This window comes from Rattus norvegicus, chromosome 4, assembly GCF_021556685.1.
Source record: "Rattus norvegicus strain SHRSP/BbbUtx chromosome 4, alternate assembly SHRSP_T2T, whole genome shotgun sequence".
NCBI classification, from domain to species: Eukaryota; Metazoa; Chordata; class Mammalia; order Rodentia; family Muridae; genus Rattus; species Rattus norvegicus.
In genome coordinates this window covers 25479642-25497652 of record NC_141537.1, presented here as the reverse complement: position 1 = coordinate 25497652, position 18011 = coordinate 25479642, and the positions used below count along the sequence as shown (strand labels likewise).

General features: G+C 39.6%; 1 protein-coding gene and 1 long non-coding RNA gene across 3 annotated transcripts in view; one reads left to right on the top strand and one right to left on the bottom strand.

Moving 5' to 3' along the window:
- The window catches only part of LOC148006238 (uncharacterized), a 901378-nt gene that overhangs the window by 727550 nt on the left and 155817 nt on the right, over positions 1-18011 (bottom strand). The gene's annotated exons all lie outside the window — the stretch shown is intronic.
- The window catches only part of Elapor2 (endosome-lysosome associated apoptosis and autophagy regulator family member 2), a 192511-nt gene that overhangs the window by 166154 nt on the left and 8346 nt on the right, over positions 1-18011 (top strand). For both annotated transcript variants that reach the window (NM_001109345.1, XM_087659008.1), the window contains 3 exon segments: positions 1766-1892; positions 4004-4182; positions 5662-5827. In NM_001109345.1, coding sequence (NP_001102815.1) covers positions 1766-1892; positions 4004-4182; positions 5662-5827 — 472 coding nt within the window.

Sequence of the window (18011 nt, the reverse complement as noted above, 5' to 3'; positions counted from 1 at the left end):
CACTCTGCAATCTACCCTAGATCTACTTTGTCCCCCCACCTTCCTCCCCCACCTGGAATATTATGTTGATCTGATGATAGGTTGACTTCAGAAATGTGATGGTTATTTTTTTGTTTTTCTGTAAGAGATCCCGGTTCTCTTCTAAAATATCCTCTCCAAGGTGATTCTTCAATGGAACCTATAATCTGCTTAGCATCTGACGCTTTTGGCTTTAGTCATCATTGTTTTTCCTGGGATGGTCCAGCAAGAGTGACTGACATGTGATTTTTTTTTTATCAATTCATCATACAATTCTGTCTCTTTGGTAGGAAGTTCTTTGATTTCCTTCAGTCTACACTCCTCCTACATGTTCCTAAATTCAGCTTAGATGCTGAGTTCCAAGAAACATTCCCAGAATCTTTTCTTTTCCTTCTTTTTTTTTTATTGGATCTTTTAATTTACATTTCAAATGTTATTCCCTTTCCCAGTAGCTATCTGTATCTGTCTCTTAAAGTTTCAAGGAAACTTAGGGCCAGTGAGATGGATCAGTGAATAAAGCTTCTCTGCCATGGCCAAGTCTGAGGATTTGAGTTTGATTCTTGAAAACAATATGGTGGGAGATAACTGACTCTTGTAAGTTGTTTCTCTGATCTCCACATAAGCAGTATAGCAGTATGGCAGGTTCATGGACAATACACACACACACACACACACACACACACACACACACACACAAATGCTCACACACACATGCTTACACACATGGACGCACACACACATATACAGAGGCGCACACACACATGCTCACACACACATGCACACACACATGCACATACACACGGACACACACATACATACACACATACACACAGGCACACACACACACAGCTCACACACACACACACACACACACACACATGCACACGATGTATAAAAAAGTGCCTGTATCGAATTTTAATTCCATGCAATCATGCAAACTATTCAATCTGTATATAAACCAGTGATTCTTCAGATTCTTAGCAGAAGTATGTAGTCATGACCACAATCAAGTTTAGGTCAGTTCCATCATTTCCGTGGGGATCTCTGAACCCTTTGATTTTCATCTTCCTGTACACTAATCCTTTTCTAAGCCCTAAGCATCAAATCACCTGTCCCTATTCTAGACTTTTATATGGGTAACATCATATAATGTGCATTATTTCTGACTGCTTTTCCCACTTAGCACAGTATTTTGAGTGTTCATCTGAATTGAGGCATGTATCATTACTGCATTCCTTTATATAGTCAGTTAGAAGTCCCTCAGACTATTACACTTACCTATTTAGTCACTGCACTTTGGCGCTCTTCACACACTTGTCATCCTGAGTAATGTTGCTGTGGACATTCATTACCAACCATTTGTGTGGGATACATGTTGCTCCACTTGAGTTTATACCTATGAGCAGACATGCCTGATTACATGGTACATTCAAGTGTGATTGTTTGAAGGATTGCAAGACTCTGAGAAGAGAGAAACTATTCCCATTCCCACCTGCAATGTATGAGGAGTCTCTTTTTCTTCATAGTCTCCCTATACTTGGCATTATTTGTCTCTTTTACTCTAGCCACCAGGATTATAGCAAGCACGGGAGCTATCACTGTGGTTTCTGCTCCTTTAGGCCTTTTCTGTTTTCTACAATTGTTTCCTTAACATTAACACAAGACTCCCAGCATGCTTTGAGAACTGCAGTGTTGATTGGAGTGGATTGAATGCATTAAAAAGGCTGCTGTTTCTTTAAAATTTTAGCAAGTGTCCAGCTGGCACCTGCGATGGTTGTACATTCTACTTCCTATGGGAGAGTGCGGAAGCTTGCCCTCTATGCACAGAGCATGACTTCCATGAGATCGAGGGAGCCTGCAAGAGAGGGCTTCAGGTAAGAACTAACCTAAGGAGGTACCCTGCACAGATGTCAACTGCTCTTCCCCATCCTGTCTGGGAATAAATGAAGATTTCTTTGGATTGTAAAGCTTCACAATTGAGCAAAAATAATGATTGGGAAGGTGCTTCAGTGTGTATCTTTTAAAATTCTAAGCATTTAATTTTAAGGACTGCTTCAGCCCCAATTCCTTCCCTATTCTGTTCAGTTTTCCACTTTGTATTGACTGGACATGCACTTCCGCTGTTCTGTAAGTATTTCAAATATAGATCTGTACAGTTTACAGAACGTAAGCCCTTCACACATAGCTTATAGAAGCAGAAAAGCCCTCATGGCTTGTGGGAGAGGTGCTCTTATCAAATTGAAATCTCAAAAAGTCTATACCAGGCTCTAAGTATGTGGTAAGCATTATATCTAATATTAGGCAGCAATAAAGATTTGAAGTGATACTGTGTTATCGGTAAGAGAAATGCTTTTGAATTTATCACTAAATTTATCTTAATCCTGTTACAAAATCCCCCTCCATGCTGGAAGAAGGGACTGTTCAGTTGCTCTGTCAGCTTTCTGCTCCTGGTGATACCCGACCAGATGATAAGATCAAGCTTTCTAATGAACAGTGTTAGAGCGACTTCGAACTTCTCTCAGTTACATGTCTTTCTTTGACAGTATCCAAGGAGCTGAGTAGATTGTTTGACATTTTGGGTTTACATGTGTCTCTGTAATTTAGATGCTTAGAATTTGGGCACTAGACAAAGGAGCTTTTAAACATGTCTTTTATTCATACACACTTGATAAAACTGTCTAGGCTTTCACACAAACCTTTTTGGCGGTGTTCGTAGAATGGGCTTCAGATGAGGTCCCCACATGCTGGAGTTTCCATTCACTCTACTTTATACTTCGAGAGATGGTAGTGAACCCCGGTGTGCCCCCCTGCATTTCCCACCTCCTCCTTCTTATAAAGGTGTCACCCATTTAAAAAATAATGCATGGATGTCTAGGTCAATCAAAACAATATTAGTCATCATGGACTAAAACCAGAGGGTTACTAATAACCCTTTCTAAGAAAGTGCCCGGGGAGACATCACTTGAAACCTGCCTGGAACTTTCCCCCACTCTCCTGCAAATTGTTCATAACCAATGGTGGAAATCTGTCTGTGCATGTATGACATGAAGTAAAACACAGCTGGATCTTTTGTGAGAGTTCAGATAAGGTGACCATCTCACAGCAAGACAGTTGAGTGATGAACCGGACATAAAAAGGAATTCCCCAGTTACTGGGCTTCATGATCATTGTAAATAACTACTGGTCACAGTGTATGCTAAGCTATAGAAGGGATAATAGACTCAACTCTGATTTCCATATGTGGTCTGCCTCATTTTGGTACTTTATTTTTAAAACTGCCTGGTAAGACCCAATGTATTGGCTTTACTGTTCACTGGTTGTCACTTACAATCTGGGCACATTGCGTTAGGAACCGATTCTTCTAATTTGGGAAGGTGAGAATGCTTGGTATGGGTAGTGACATCCAAGGTACTGGCCTCCATAGTTTGGTGAGTAAAAGCACTGTGTGTTTTGGGTACCTAAGTTTACGTGAGTCATTGGAGCTGGTGAGCAGTGCTATACTTACATGCCCTGGGGCCATAACATGTGGGCAGCTCCATTCCATTCAGGGGCAGGTTTACTGGGTTGACTGGCCTACCTGATGGATGTGTGCAAACCATTCCAAGAAGCTGTACTAAGTAGTCTGAGAGTGTATTTAAGAACAAGGTTAAGAAGTCCAGAGTCATCAAATTTTGAGGAAAACAACCCAAAAGAGGTGTGAAAGTGGAGTAATCTGTGTTCTACTTTTCCAGCACGTTGTGCACTGTTCTTAAGTGATAGAATTTTGCATTTTAATTCATTTACTCATCCTCTGTACCTCTTTCCTTTCTTGCTAGACATTCTACAGTAGTAATTGAATGGGAAATAGCCTTTATAATCATAAATATAGTTAGCAAAAACTCTTTCTTCTCTGTGTTAAACGGACTCAGTACCAACCTTAGCTTTTACAGTTCAATCCTAATCTCACTGCTCACTCCTCGATGGCCTCATTTATTTGTTTTAAAAGGAAATCTTATATGTATGGAATGAGCCTAAGTGGTGCATTAAAGGAATTGCTTTGCCCGAGAAGAAATTGTCAACGTGTGAAACAGTTGACTTTTGGCTGAAAGTGGGAGCTGGTGTTGGGGCATTCACAGCTGTTTTGTTGGTGGCTTTAACGTGCTACTTTTGGAAAAAGAATCAAAAGTAAGTAATCTCACTAGATGATCTTATAAGAACTGGAAAGTCTGTTTATACTATGAGAATTTTAGACATAATTGTGCATTGCCCATTCTTTTTGTGCCACGAGACATTTCTGGTAAGGAAAGTATAGACAAGGAATTTGAGAAAATAGGGAGACTAAGCAAATGGGCAAATATTGTATTTATCTATTCCAAGTCTCAAAGACTCTGGTGCCAGATATTGAGTCCAAGCCTTGCATGCATCTGTTACACGGCTTGAGTCTTTGGAAATGATTTAGGCCTTGGTGGAATGTGGCTGATCTGTGTTCTAATTTCTAGGAATAGTTATAATATCTGAAGTCATAGCTAAAGAGGAAAAAACCACAAATGAAGTAGAGACACAGTAACAAGCAAATCATCTGCTCAGTATTCCCATCTTCATGATCTAAACCTTAGAAAATATGATAGTGAATTGGTATCACGTTAATACATAGTGAAAGGCATTCTGACCCCAGGCTTTTCTTTGTTTTATAAATGTTCTATATAATTGGACAGTAAGGTCAATGTAAAACAAGTAGTAAAATTAACTATATTGAACTTGTTCTCTGACATACTATGGAATATTTTTATGTAGATAGTTAATAAGTGAGAACATTTAAAGCTATATCCACAGATGAGGCAAAAATGCTGTTGGGGAAACAATACAGGACTATCAGGACTATTTTAGAAGCTGGTATAAGAATGTTTATAATGCGAATGCTTCACTCCTTCTTTAAAAGGGGAATAAGAATACCCTTGGCAGGGAATAGGGAGGCAAAGTTTAGAACGGAGGCAGAAGGAACACCCATTCAGAGCCTGCCCCACATGTGGCCCATACTTATACAGCCACCAAACTAGATAAGGTGGATGAAGCAATTAAGTGCAGGCCGACAGGAACCGGATGTAGATCTCTCCTGAGAGACACAGCCAGAATACAGCAAATACATAGGCGAATGCCATCATTAAACCACTGAACTGAGAATAGGACTCCCGTTGAAGGAATCAAAGAAAGGACTGGAAGAGCTTGAAGGGGCTTGAGACCCCATATGAATAATAATGCCAAGCAACCAGAGCTTCCAGGGACTAAGCCACTACCTAAAGACTATACATGGACTGACTCTGGGCTCCAACCTCATAGGTAGCAATGAATATCCTAGTAAGAGCACCAGTGGAAGGGGAAGCCCTTGGTCCTGCCAAGACTGAACCTCCAGTGAACTAGACTGTTGGGGGGAAGGGCGGTAATGGGGGGAGGATGGGGAGGGGAACACCCATAATGAAGGGGAGGGAGAGGGGTTGGGGAATGTTGGCCTGGAAACCAGGAAAGGGAATAACAATCGAAATGTAAATAAGAAATACCCAAGTTAATAAAGATGAAAAAAAAGAATATTTATAATGAATATGAATTTATTTTTACTATAAATGACTAGATCATTATTTTCTTCTCTATTTATTTACCCCTGCTTAGGCTGGAATACAAATATTCTAAATTAGTAATGACGACTAACTCCAAAGAGTGTGAACTCCCAGCTGCAGACAGCTGTGCTATCATGGAAGGAGAAGATAATGAAGAGGATGTTGTATATTCCAACAAGCAGTCACTACTAGGGAAGCTTAAGTCTTTGGCCACAAAGGTGAGAGCTGACTCTTAGCCTGGAATTACTGAGCATTTATACATCAGGGGCCATACACCACTCAAGCTCTGCCATCCAGCACATAAGTGCCTCACCAGTGTTTACTCGACAGAAGTACTCTCAGAAAGTTTATTATATTAGATTAATCGCTGAATACAGTACTTATGAGTTCATAAAGTAGAAATGACCTTGTACCGCCTCCATGAGAGTTTAAGAAGAAACTTTTCTATATTAAAATAATTCAATACGGAGTGACGATACAGCTATTAAATTTTTTTGTTTGTTTTTTTGAGAAAGAACTTAAACTTGGGAAGGGGGAGGATCTGGAAGGATTTTGAAGGGAGGAGAAGAATATGATCAAAATATATACATTCGAAAATTGTTCTAGATACTAAAAAATATAATAAAAATATTGAAACATTTTAAAAAACTGACAAAGAACTACAGGCAACTAAGAAAAGCTGAAAGCAGGAGAAACAGTCTTTTCCACGGAAGAGTTCATTGATTAGTTATTAAGTACCAAATGGTCGGTGCTGGAAATGTACACATACAAATTAAAGAGGCCATATATGGATATAAATATGGTTCTATAACAACAGTGAAAGAAAAAGAGACCATGAGTCTGGATCAGAGAGTGGTTAAACATGAGTGGGCTTGGAGGGAGTAAAGGAAAAGGGAAATTACATCATTATACTATAATCTCAAAAATAAAAATTAAAAGTATCGAGATACCTTTGTATACTGAAAGGTCAGTAGGTTCATCAAAAGTGATGATGAGTTAATGATTCTATTTCTATATGATAAATATGGACGTCATTATTCATATAGTAAACAATTAACAGTAACTGGGGAAATGTAATGAGCATCTTTGATGTTAAAACATTTTATTTAATTCTCAAATTTTCACAAAGATCATGTATCATTTTATAATTTTTAAAACAAAGCTTGGTTAATAAAAGATCTCACATTTATCTATACCTTTGTGTTTATTTCACAATAAGATTGTCTTTCTATTGAAAAATTAGATAACTGGGCAGATGTTCATGGTGTCCTGTTGGATGTGGTCATGTTATTGGCTTTGTTGTGACAGCTATATACAAAGAGAAAGTGAAACCTTTTTGAAATGACATTTCCCTGACATTCTTCACTATTGAGATAGGGGATAAGAAATGCCAGCTTAACCACCAAAAATAAAAATAAATTGAATGAAAAATCAGGAAGCAAGTGCACTTCAAATGATATGCAACAAGAGGGACAAATGACAAATAATGACATTGGCTGGGATGATGGCTCAATGATAAAAATAGTTGTAATGTAGGAGTAACAGTCAGAGTTTGTATCTGTAGAACACATATGAATGCCAGATGAGCATGTGGGTCCATCTGTAATTTAGCCTCAAAAGGTGGAGATGAGATCCCCTGAGCACTTGCCTAGCAATGTCAGCCACGTCTGTGAGCTCTAGACTTGATAGGGAGATCCTACCTCACTAAATAAGATGATAAAGCCATTAAGATCATTTCTGATATCAGCTATTGACCTTGGTATACACATACATATACACATATGGGTCCACACATGTACAAACAGGCATGAGCTCACAAACATAGGAAAAGAGAAAAAGAAAAAGTATTTGTTGGCATGGTTTGGTTAGTAACCATTTTCATGCATTCTCCTAGTTTAGGCCCATAAATATCGGTAATCCTGTAAGAAGAAAATGAATAGATTGGATTTTTATTAGGTGTTTTCTTTATTAATTTGGGATTTTTGGAAGAGTACGATTACTGTGAAATAAAAAAAATATATAGTGATTGTTGAAAATTAGCATTTTGCCCTGGGTGCTAGTGAACAAACGAGCCTTCTAGCTTCATGTATACTTTAAATCAGAAAACCAAAGACAATTTAGAATTTACAGAAATATACTGGGCAGAGCAACAGTAGCTGTACCTGTTCCTGGTCCTCAGTTCTCACAGTCATATGCAGAGGAAATGTCAACACATGGTTGCATTCCTAAGCTTTGGGAATATGAATTTCATTCAGCATGACCAAGAAGCATGTTTGTCCTTTGTTCTTTAGTATATTGGACAGATAAGATGCCTGCCCACTGCTACAGAAGGAGAAGCCATTTCCAAGACAAATGGGCATGCCTGAAATTTACTGTAGAAGGAGAAAATACTTTAACCTTAAAAGCTGCTTTTTGTACAAACTTACTTTCCTAATTTTTTATCATTTGATATGTTCATACATTTATAAAGCAAATTTTTTACTTTTATTCCTCATTCTTAAAAAAACAGTATGAAACAAAAAAAATAAATCAGTGTTTATGTCATAGAATTGCAGAATTGCAAGGAGACCATAGAGCGTCATCTCACAGTTATATCTAAACTGCTTTTCTCTGTCATCTTGGCTTTTGATGAATTTTCCTTTGAGTACGTTCTATCCATCATTCTGGTTGGCATGACTGCCAGAGGCTAGAGTGCAACCTTATCTGTTTTCTCTATACATCATTAAAATGATACCTGTGTCAATAATAAGCATCAAGATGAGGCTAGTTTGCATCACTTAAGCATATGCCAATTCCAGACACACCTAGCCAAACAGAAACACGTCATAAATCATGAGATTCTACTTTAGAGAAGTAAATGCCTTTGCCTTTGTGTTGACATTTCTACTCAGCCAGAGACCTTTCCATTGAAAGAAAGATGGTTCTGCCATAAGATTCAAGTGGAATAGGGACTAGAATTTTAAAAATCCAAGAGAGAGACCTAATGTATTCCCCACTTTGGTCTATATGAACTCTGATAACAATGTGTGAACAATATGTGCACCTCAACTATAATTATCATTGTGATCTAAGATCTGTCAATTGATCAACATAATGTACAATAGGATGTGTTAGTGGTTGTACAGCTTTTCACCCTCCAGTATGAGTTATAGGATAATTATATTGTCTATACTAATGTACAGAAAATGAGTTGATGTTAACCTGAATTTTCTTAGACATGGGGCCATTGACTACCTACTTAGAGGTAGAGACAAATGTATAATATGTTTACTAAATAAATAACTAAATAGGATGACTATGATTAATAAGTAGGTTATTTACTCATTTAGAGACCTTCTTATACTTTTCTAGCAGTTGCATGATATATGTGGGATGTTTCCATAAAAATCAAAGACTTTTTAGTGATCATTCCTAAAGGTAAAATCACCATGTTTTTGGAGACAAGGAAGTCAACTTCTGGTTTCTACAGTATGGTTTCAGTGGTATGCTGGATGTCTTTGGAATTCATTATTAGTCACGGTGGTTAGAGACTACAAGTAGGACATATATCAGTTAGAAAACACAAGTTAATTGACACAAGTTAAAGGAGCCTCTTTGATGGCTAATAAAATTTAGTGGTTTCAGTCCATCATAAATAACCATATCCCTTCTTTTTAAAGGTAGTCGTTCAGTTCAGCTTTTCTGTTTGTAGCACAAATGGGCTGGCATTTGTGACCCTGTGAGATGACTGTGGGATGGCTATGGGAATAGTGGTGTTGGTTAGTATTGGGACAGGAGCTGGGCTGTTTCCCACAGCACATGATTAATTTTCAATAAGCCTGAAAGAAATGGCCAGAAAAATTGTGAGTGGAGCATGTAGTGGATATGGCAGACCAGGAAGTCATATAAAGAAATTAGACCATTTGAGAGAGCCACACTTCAACATTTTAGATATATCCTTTCAAGGGCCCATCAGCTAAGTTCTACCCCTTCATTGCCAGTGTCCTATTTCTGTAGCTACACAATCACTCATTTCTACTACTCTCCAGTTGCCACTCAGGTCCAGGGAACTTTATAAGGCTATGGAGAGCTAATGTGTATTGCACATTCATTGACGTGTGCTATTACTGGAAGAAATAGTTTACAGTATATGCAACAGAGATTATTCCACACTTTTTCCATTTCTTTTATTGGATATTTTCTTTATTTACATTTCAAATGTTATCCCATTTCCCAGTTTCACTTCCAGGAAGCCCCTATCCCATCTCCTCTCCCCCTGCTTCTATGAAGGTGCTACCTCACTCACCCACTCTTCACGACTCCCCACTCTGGCATTCCCCTACACTGGGGCATTGAGCCTTCACAGGACCAAGGGCTTCCCCTACCATTGATGCCCAACAAGGCCATTCTCTGCTAAATACGTGGCTGGAGCCATGGCTCTCTCCATGTGGTTAGTGGTTTAGTCCTTGGGAGCTCTGAGGAGTCTGGTTGGTTGTTATTGTTGTTCTTCCTATGGGGATACAAACCCCTTCAGCTCCTTAAGTCCCTTCTCTAACTCCTCTGTTGGGGGCCCCATTCTTAGTCCAATGGTTGGCTGCAAGCATCTGCCTCTGTATTTGTCAGATGTTGGCAGAGCCTCGCAGGACATAACTATATCAGGCTCCTGTCAGCATGCACTTCTTGGCATCAGCAATAGTGTCTGGGTTTGGTGACTGTATATGGGATGGATCCCTAGGTGGGGCAGTGTCTAGATGGCCTTTCCTTCAGACTCTGCTCTACATTTCATCTCTATATTTTCACTTGAATTTTGTTCTTCCTTCTAAGAAGGACTGAACAGGTCACACTTTGGTTTTCTTTCTTCTTGAACTTCCTGTGGTCTGTGAATTATATCTTGGATATTCCAAGCTTTTTGGCTAATATCCACTTATCATTGAAGATATACCATGTGTGTTTTTTTGTGATTGGGTTACCTCACTCAGGATGATATTTTTTAGTTCCAACTGTTTGCCTAAGAATTTCATGAAGTCATTGTTTTTAATAGCTGAGTAGTACTCCATTGTATAAATGTACCACATTTTCTGTATCCATTCCTCTTTTGAAGGACATCTGGGTTGTTTCTAGCTTCTGGTTGGAAGAAGGTATATTCTTTTGTTTTAGGATGAAATGTTCTATAGATATCTGCTAAATCCATTTGGTTCATAACTTCTGATAATTTCACTGTGTCTCTGTTTAATTTCTGTTCCCATGATCTGTCCGTTGATGAGAGTGGGATGTTGAAGTCTCCCACTATTATTGTGTGAGGTGCAGTGTGTGCTTTGAGCTTTAGTAAGGTTTCTTTTATGAATGTGGGTACTGTTGCATATGGAGCATAGATGTTCAAAATTGAGAGTTCATCTTGATAGATTTTTTCCTTTGATGAATATAAAGTGTCCTTTGTTATCTTTGTATAACTTTGGGTTGAATGTCAATTTTATTCAATATAAGATGGCTACTCCAGCTTGTTTCTTGGGACCATTTGCTTGGGACATTTTTTTCTAGCTTTTCACTCTGAGGTAGTATCTGTCTTTGTCACAGAGGTATGTTTCCTATATGTAGCAAAATGCTGGGTCCTGTTTACAGTCAGTTAGTCTATGTTTTTTTATTGGGGAATTGAGTCCATTGATGTTAAAAGATATTAAGGAAAAGTGATTGTGTTTCCTGTTATTCTTGCTCTTAGAGGTGGAATTACGTTTGTGTGACTCTTTTCTTTTGGGTTTGTTGAAAGAAAATTACTTTCTTGCTATTTCTAGGGTGTAGTTTCCCTCCTTGTATTGGAGTTTTCTATCTAGTTTCCTTTCCAGGGCTGGGTTTGTGGAAAGATACTGTGTAAATGTGGTTTTGTCATGGAATATCTTGGTTTTTTTATCTTTGTTAATTGAGAGTTTTTCTGGATACAGTAACTTGGACTGGCATTTGTGTTCTCTTAGGGGCTGCATGACATCTGTCCAGGATTTTCTGGCTTTCATAGTGTCTGGTGAGAAGTCTGGTGTGATTCTCATAGGTCTGCTTTTATATGTTACTCGACCTTTTCTCCCTACACGTTTTAATAATCTCTCTTTGTTTTGTGCATTTTGTGTTTTGATTATTATATGACGGAAGGAGTTTCTTTTATGGTCCAGTCTATTTGGAGTTCTGTAGGCTTCTTGTATGTTCATGGGCATCTCTTTCTTTAGGTTAGGGATGTTTTCTTGTATAATTTTGTTATAGAGATATTTATTGGCCCTTTAAGTTTGGAATCTTTGCTCTCCTATACCTGTTATCTTTAGGTTTGGTCTTCTCATTGTGTCCTGGATTTTCTGGATGTTTTGGGTTGGGAGTTTTTGCATTTTTCATTTTCTTTGATGGTTGTGTCAATGTTTTCTATGGTATCTTCTGCCCCTGAGATTCTCTCTTCCATCTCTTGTATTTTGTTGGTGATGCTTGCATCTCTGCCTCCTGGTCTCTTTCCTAGGTTTTCTATCTCCAGGGTTGTCTACCTTTGTGATTTCTTTATTGTTTCTATTTCTGTTTTTTAGATTCTGGATGGTTTTGTTCAATTTCTTCACCTGTTTGGTTGTGTTTTCCTGTAATTCTGTAAGGGATTTTTGTGTTTCCTCTTTAAGGGCTTCTACTTGTTTATGTGTGTTCTCCTGTGTTTCTTTAAGGGAGTTATATATGTCCTTCCTAAAGTCCTCTATCATCATCATGAGATGTAATTTTAAATCCAAATCTTGCTTTTCAGGCATGATGGGGTATAGGACTTACTGTAATGGGAGAACTGTGTTCTGATGATGCCAAGTAGCCTTGGTTTCTGTTGCTTAGGTTCTTGCACCTGCCTCTCACCATCTCATTATCTCTAGTGCTACCTACCCTTCCTGTCTCTCACTGGAGCCTGTCCCTCTTGTGATCCTGATTGTGTCAGAACTTCTCAGAGTCCAGCTGTCTTTGGGACCCTGTGATTCTGTGATTCTGTGATCCAGAGATCCTGTTATGTCAGAGCTCCTGGGAGTCAAGCTTTCTCTGAGTGTTCTAGGAATGGGTAGGGAGCTAGAGCCTTGGGTTTGCTCCAGCCATAGGTACAGGCTGAAAGGAACCTGTGCCTCTGGTGAGGTAGGGGTTTGTGTTTCCCTGGTTCCTTCAGGGGTCCCAGTTATGCTGGGTGTTGGAAAAGATATTGTGGCCTCAACTGTGATTTTCAGTGTGTCAGAGCTCCAGTGCTCTTGGGTTTGTCCGATCTCCTTGGAGTCAAGCTTCCTTTGTGATTCTGTGATCCTGTGATCCTGGGTGTTTCAAAGCACCTGGAAATTGGGCTCTCTCTGGGTGTTCTAAGAGTGGGTACAGAGCTAGTGCCCTAAGTCTGCTCCTGGTGAAGGTTCAAACTGGAAGGAACCTGTGTTACTGGCCAGGCGGGGGTTCCTGTGTCCCTGGATCCTGGGGATCCCAGTTACTTTGGGTGTTGGGGCAGTTGTTGTGGTCTCCTCACTTGTGATCCTGGGCATGTTAGAGCACCTGAGAGTCAGGCTTCCTCTGGTTGTTATGGGAATGGGTGCAGAGTCAGTACCCAAGGTCTGCTTAGGGCACAGTTCCAGACAGGAAGGAACCTGTACCACTGGCTGGATTGGGGTTCCTAGGGTGTTGGGGAAGATGTTGCAGCCTATTATACTCTTGATGTATTCTTTGACAATAGACAAAGTTGTAGGAAACATTTGTATGTTTTCTTACTTCCTGTTTGTTATCTATAAAGTAAGGTGACTCTTCTTAGCAAACCATACTTACTGACCAAAATCCTGTGAGAAGATATATGAGAGAGGTAAAGAGATAATCAGAAGCTTTTTTTTTAAAATTAGCTTCTGAGAATTAACTCAGGGTATGATGGTACCATATACCTTCCAATGGTAGGAAGTGTGGAAGGCCCATTGATAGACCACCATTTTAGCTTACTACTGGATGCGTTTTTTGATTAAAAAATGATATGCTATTGTCTTAAATAGTCCCCAAATCCTTAATCTTTATATAGGACTGAACTGGTGAAACTAGAATTAATACCACTAGTAGAAAGGAAAGAAAGAGTAATGCCACCAAGTGTCAAAGAAAAAAAAACTATCTGTTGCCATAAATCCCATGCCTGACATTCTGAGGTAACACCTTTCTATCAACAGTACAGTTTTGGATCCTGTGAGATGGCTAAGCAGGTTGAAGTGCTTATTGCCAACCCTACAGACCCCTGTTCAATCTCCAGAACCCATATGGTAAGGAGAGAACTGACTCCTGGAAGTTATTCTCTGACTTCTACACACATGCCAGAACACATGTATACACAGTAAATAAATAAATGTGTATTTATTTGCATTCCTAATCACATGTTCTGCATTCATTTACTGTGTCTATAGTGTCTATAGTGCTATATCTATAATGGTGGGTGGGGTGATGGATCAGTGTAGCCTTTGGGGCATCCACAGTTTTTAAGAGAAGCTTGATTCCCTTTGCTATTTTCATGAGTTCTTGCTGCAAGCATTTCTCTGACTGACATGATTGATTTATTCAGAAGTTAATATCTTTTTTCCCCAGAGTTTATTGTCCTCAAGAAGGGTGTATAGTGTTCTAAGTGTTAATCAAAACAGATGAATCATTTGCAAAAGCTCATGAGTCAGTTACATATATGCAAATTAGAGAGTGAATACCTGTAGTAGCCAGGGACTACTGACAGAAACCAGATACAATAGTAGTCAGCCTTAGTATACACTAAAATGTTGATGAGTGAAGAATCTGATTAATCTTGTGAGTTTCTTTTGCTCTATAGAGTACAGCAAAATAAGATTTTCCTCAAAGCCTTAAGGAAGGCTTATTTTCTGTTTCCATTCACTCACTGTAAATGGGAATGTCAAAGTGTAGAGTTGTAAGGTCAACATAGGAAAGATAGTCAGTATGTGAATAGAACATGGGAACAAGTGAATAGAAGGTTTCAAAGTGGCAGTATCTTATCTGACATGTATGTCAAATAGATGAGAGTGTTATGCAGAAGCACACTACAGAAAGGTATACTGAGGATGAGGCTCCTTTGTATTGCCAGAATCTGCAGTTCATCTGCTACAGACAATTCCTTTATAAGGTTGTTGCAAGGATTATATGATACACAGGTATGGAGTACACTCTGAGTTTCTGGACAGGTTTTAAAATTCACTTTGTATTCCATTCCCACAATCCCCCCCCCCCAATTCCCCCTTCTCCTATGAGTAAGTGGGAGTCCTCCTGAGTATCCCCTAACCCAGACATTTCAAGTCTCTGCCAGGATAGGCACATACTCTCCCATTGAGACTAAAATAAGGCAGCCCAGCTAGAAGAACATATCCCACATACAGGCAACCGCTTTGGGGGATAGCATGCATTTCAGTTGTTCGAGACTCATATGAAGACCAAGCTGCACATCTGCTACACATATGTGGGGAGGCCTAGGCTCATTCTGTGTATGTTCTTTGTTTGGTGATTCAGTCTCTGAGGAGCCCCAATAGTCCACGTTAGTTGACTCTGTTTCTATCTCTTTCTAACTCTGTGGAGTTTCTATCTCTTTCAGGGTCCACCATCCTCCCCCGTATTCTTCCATAAGAGTCTGCAAGTGCCATTAACTGTTTGACTGTGGGTTTCTGCATCTGTCTGAATCAGCTGGTGGGTGGAGCCTCTCAGAGGACAGCCGTGCTAGACTCCTGTCTCCAAGTATAACAGAGTATCATTAGTAGTATCAGGGATTAGTGCTTGCCCATGGGAGGTGTCTCAGATTGGGTTGGTTATTGGTTAGCCATTCAATTAGTCTCTGCTCCATCCCCCATGCCTGTATTTCTTGTTGACAGGATAAATTTTAGGTTGAAAGTTGTGTGAATGGATTGTTGTTTGCCCCACTGGGGTTCCTGCCTGCCTACAGGAAGTGGCCTCGTTAGGTTCCATATCTCCAGTGCTGTGAGTCACAGCTAAGGTCATCCCCATTGATTTTTGAGCACCTCCCTTATCCCTTATCTCTGTCTTGGCCTGGAGAAGTCTCCCCCTTCCTCACCTGCATCAGTTGCAGATTTCCATTCGTTCTCATGGCCAGCTGTCCATCCTTCCTGTTCCTCACCACACCTGATCCTGAACCTTCTCCATTTCCCTCCCCATTCCTTCTCCCATGCAGTACCCTTTCTCCATCTGCCTTCTCCCTTCTGAGTGAGATTCAAGCTTCTTCGTTTGTGCCTCCCTTCTTGTTTAGCTTCTTTGGGTCTGTGGAGTGTAGCATGGGTGTCCTGTACTTTGTGGCTAATACACACTTACAAGTGAGTACATACCATGCATGTTCTAGACAGGTTTTAGCATATACTATGTTAGTTCCAGTTCAGAGGAGTCTACCTTTTGATTAGCTAATATAAAAAAAAAACATGTAGAATACTCTAATGAGGCCAGTTCTCATGGTAGGCACAGAGACAAGGTGGGAGCTAGTCTGTTTACCGTGACTCCTGCATAGATTCAGGGTTATAGCTCTACAGTAATAGCAATGTTTCTTGTAATATCTCTGAATTTTATTGGGGTTTATCAGATACCTTTTCAAGTAGAGGTGTCTAGAAAGACATTTGCTAGCGCAGGTAGTGTTGAACTGATGGTGTTGAACATACTGAGAGGACTTGGGTATCAGAAGGCAGAGAAGTGTAAAACCCTAGCTCATTCACTTGTTGCAAAACAGCAGAGGAGTTAGGAATCCTGCCTGGGGTGACTTGTAGCCTTTCTTTTTGTGGGATCACTCATGATGGGAGAATATGTCTGAGCTTGTTACTTGGGGAAATACAAGCATGTAACACAGTTCTACTATGTTTTCAGACGTTGAAACAATGCCAATAGTCTCTTGAGTTGGCACATATTCTACACATTCATATTACATTCATTTCTGCTTTGTCCTTTGTTTAAATCTTCTCACAGGTCCAGAAAGATTAGTGACCTGGGGTACTACATCCAGCACAGGCATGTTGAAAACTTCACTGCTAGGCTCCTTAAGAGACTCCATTGGTATGCATGCTCTTCAGTTCCTCTTTGTGACAGAAAAATCTTAGCTTTTCTACTAATAATCATCTTCCTGAGGAGTCAGTGACAGGGGAGATGGGGATTAAGCATGAAGACAGGAAGAATATCTGACATCAAATAGACTTTGTATTTGTTCTTATTTACTGTCAGCTCAGCTGCTGCACAGTGTCCAACAAAACTGCCATCTCCCATTCATCCGTGCTATGCTGAAGAGCAAGGTTGTTATTGCTGGCATATCTGTTTTGGTTTTGAGACCTTTTGATTCATAGACCACATCACAATTGATTTTTGTGTGAGGCCACAGATTTTCTGTCATTTGTTGATTGAGATGAAGCTTATCTACTGGAGCTCCTCCTACTCCCAAGAATCCATGTATGGAAGAATGTAGGGTATTTTTTGCTCCATTTTCTCGCAATCTAGTTAATGCTAGAGAATAAAGGAAATTTCTAGGTGATAGCTGGCTATTGCTGTTTATCTGGGTTCTATTTGGCTAGCTTCTTATAATACAAAGATCTCCTCATGCCTTATGACTCCATCTGGGAGTTAAAGGAAAGCACGAAGTCTAGTCAAATCTGTATAAATGTGTTCTTGTGGGAATTTGTTTTCAAGAAAATCTTTCAGAGAAAACCAATGCTCTGGGATTGTTAGTCAGGAGCTGCACAAAATCTTGAGGCAGTTTTTCCTATCAGCTTTTATTTAATTAATTGATTTTCTGTGTGTGCATTTTCACTTATGTGGGTGCTTGTGTTTGTAGGGTTGGTGAACAGGTATATGTGCATGCATGTGTATAGAGGCCAGAGGTTATCCCTCAAAGGTCTGGCCTCAGGTATCATTCTTCAGGGGCAATCCACATTGTTTTCTGACACAAGATCTCTCATTCACTTGAAGCACACTTAGTAAATTAGGCTGGCTGGCAGCAAGCTCCAAAGATTTGGCTATTTCATGCATTGGGATTCTAAGAGCCCATCACTCCATGTTCTATGTACATGGGCTCAGAAGACCTAACTTATGTGTGTGTGCTTACAAGATTATACTTACCAACTGAACTGTCATTAATGGTTCTGAAATTGCCTTGTTTAATCATGTTAATTTAGTTGTTTTGGTGAAGGTTAAGAGATTAGTCGAACACACTACTAGGCATGACAATGGGCATATTTTCAGAGTTGATTGAATTATGAAATAACTCATTTTGTGGCTCGGTTTCTTGAAAGATTGCTTGATAAGGAGGTGGGACTTCCTTAGAGGAAGCAAGTTGCTTGTGCCTAAGTCTTTGTTCTTTATCTTACATTTACTTTCTGTGCTTTCTGTTACTCCATACCTTTCTCATGTGATCAACTAATTCCTCCAAAACTGTGAACCGAAACA